At 33.7% G+C, this 2,352-nt stretch overlaps 1 protein-coding gene across 1 annotated transcript; it reads right to left on the reverse strand.

The window, feature by feature from the left end:
* Window positions 1–901: 901 nt before the first annotated feature.
* LOC140979538 (small polypeptide DEVIL 4-like) lies at window positions 902–1,466 on the reverse strand. The gene has a single exon (XM_073444978.1). It carries the CDS (start codon window positions 1,197–1,199, stop codon window positions 1,071–1,073), a length of 129 nt encoding a protein of 42 aa, XP_073301079.1. The 5' UTR covers window positions 1,200–1,466; the 3' UTR covers window positions 902–1,070.
* Window positions 1,467–2,352: the final 886 nt, after the last annotated feature.

Genomic DNA, 2,352 nt, shown 5'->3' on the forward strand with positions numbered 1-2,352 from the left:
TATTTCAGAATTTTCGAAATCGATATTTCACAATACATTCAGTGACGGAGTCAAGGGAGGCGCATAGGTATGACCGCCTCTCGATTTTTAAATTTCATTGATTATAGATCTAAAAATAAATATATTTTTTTCAATTTCTTATTGATATTTGCTTTTGCCTTCTAAAATTTTAAAAAACCTCTTAACTCCATTTTCTGAGTTTGTCCTATGTACACCGACTCTACGTGATAATTTCTTATTTATATCTGTTTCACAAAATTGATATGTGATACTAAAGACGAAAGAGAACAAGTTGGAATGCAGCAAGCACCAATATCCATCAAAGCGAAAAACTTTGACCTCCCACGACTAACATGCTCTAATAAACTCCAACTCCTCTTCGTTGTGCTTGTTCTGGATCTTGCTACGATGGAAATTTCAAACGAAAGCTGTACTAAGTTCCAAATTGATTTGACAAGTCTTGTTAGACTCATGTGCTAGATAAAAATGCATTAAAATTAATTTAATTTTATTTAATTCTATTTTAGTATATAATATATATTATCCAGCTCATCGACACATCGTATACCAATAATTGAGCAAGAAAATGATGCTAATCCTCACTCAATCACATCAAAATCAAATAATTCAGCAACTCAGGAATTAAACACATACCATCAAACAGTAGAAAAAAATGGATTTGGCTATCTGTTCTGGCTGAAAACACATTTTTATACCATTTTTTACACGAGATGGATCTCACGTAGTGTAGATAAATTTGAAAAACTATCACGGAACGAGATGATCTGCGTAAAAAAAACTCAATACCAAGAGATGTGTTTTCAGTCACAGCAAAGATCTAAATCCGTAAAAAATTCAAGAACTGAATTGAAAAAACAACAAAAATCCCAGAATATAAGAATTGAACCAAACCAATAAATTTCCATTCGATTCGATCCACCAGTCGGATTCATACAAGAAGCCCACTTAGGCCAATTAGTGCAAAACTGTCAAAAATTAGACAAAATCTCTCCTCTCCCTAACTATTTACATAAACCAAAAGAAAAAAAGAAGGAAAAGCTGGATGATCATCAATCATGATAACAAAGAAGCATGACTACACATCTTCTAATGATGTAAAGCCTAGCCCTTTGCTCTCTGAGGACTCCTCCAAGCCCTCTGGTTGAAACCCTTCTCTTGAAATTTCCTCCCATCTTCATGATTCCTTGTCGAATTTCGAACGAGAAGCAGCTAACAAGAAACTAACCCTGATTTATCGAAATCGGAAGAGAAAAATATCGAGGGAATTCTTTTTTAGGTTGTGTTTTTGAGCTGTTGGAAATGGAGAAGAAAAGGGTGGGTTTTATAGAGTAGAATTCACGAGGGGGTTTGATTTTGCAAACTGGTCTAGTAAAGAAGCAACTAGGGGACAAGATAGAGCGTGCAAGTGCCTCCTACCTCACCACACAATTCCCTCCCCAGGGCCCTAGCCCTACTCGGGAATCCATACCCCATACAGTATAAAATATTCAAACAACTACAACCCCCCAATCTCTATTATGGGTCTTAGCAATTATTCAAACAGAAAAAATGTACTTGTAATTGTGTGGAAGATTTAACCACTCATCAGCCTACCCACTTTGCTTTTCTTTTTTCTGAAAATTTTTACTCGATTTTTTTTTTAAATGTACTTGTAATTTTTTCAAAGGAAAGTTTATCAAGTTTATGCCAAGATATTTATAAACACAAAACATCATGTGAAATGGTCTCACCGATTAATTTTGTGAGATGTGTATCCGACTCAACCCAACTCTTTAATTTTTTTTAATTTATATGTCAAAAATATCATTATTCATGATAGATATAGATTAAATCGATACTTCGGACATATATAAACTTGTGAATAATTATTACTCATGACATATAAAAATTTTTGTTCGCAATAGAATAATGATGTTGCACAATGTCAGATGAGTATGTATATGTTGGTCTCCCAGCAATTTTTTGCTATTGAATTATTTTTGGATATTGTGTTGACATTGATCAGCAACATATTGGGTCGGGCATTACTTAAATCAGGATACATTTTAGTTTATGAGCTGCCTTGCAATATATGGTGATAATGATAGGGTCACTCATAATAATTGAACTTGGACCTATTGACCATATAATATACACATTTTTCATNTATATTGGAATTTAGTTGAATTATTGTCGTAGCTACTTAATTGATATTCAATATGGGAATCCTAGTCGTGCGCGACATTGGGTTACTTATTCTTATTGGTATTATATCCTCCAAAGAAACATTTATATATTCGGTTAACCACTCATCAGCCTACCCACTTTGCTACACAAATTCTCACATCATCC

The sequence above is a fragment of the Primulina huaijiensis genome, chromosome 6 (genome assembly GCF_012295235.1).
Source record: "Primulina huaijiensis isolate GDHJ02 chromosome 6, ASM1229523v2, whole genome shotgun sequence".
In the NCBI taxonomy this organism is placed as follows: Eukaryota; Viridiplantae; Streptophyta; class Magnoliopsida; order Lamiales; family Gesneriaceae; genus Primulina; species Primulina huaijiensis.

What these genes read in the sequence shown, in the direction of transcription:
- LOC140979538 (XM_073444978.1), bottom strand. Translation starts at nt 1,199, where the DNA reads ATGAAGATGGGAGGAAATTTCAAGAGAAGGGTTTCAACCAGAGGGCTT.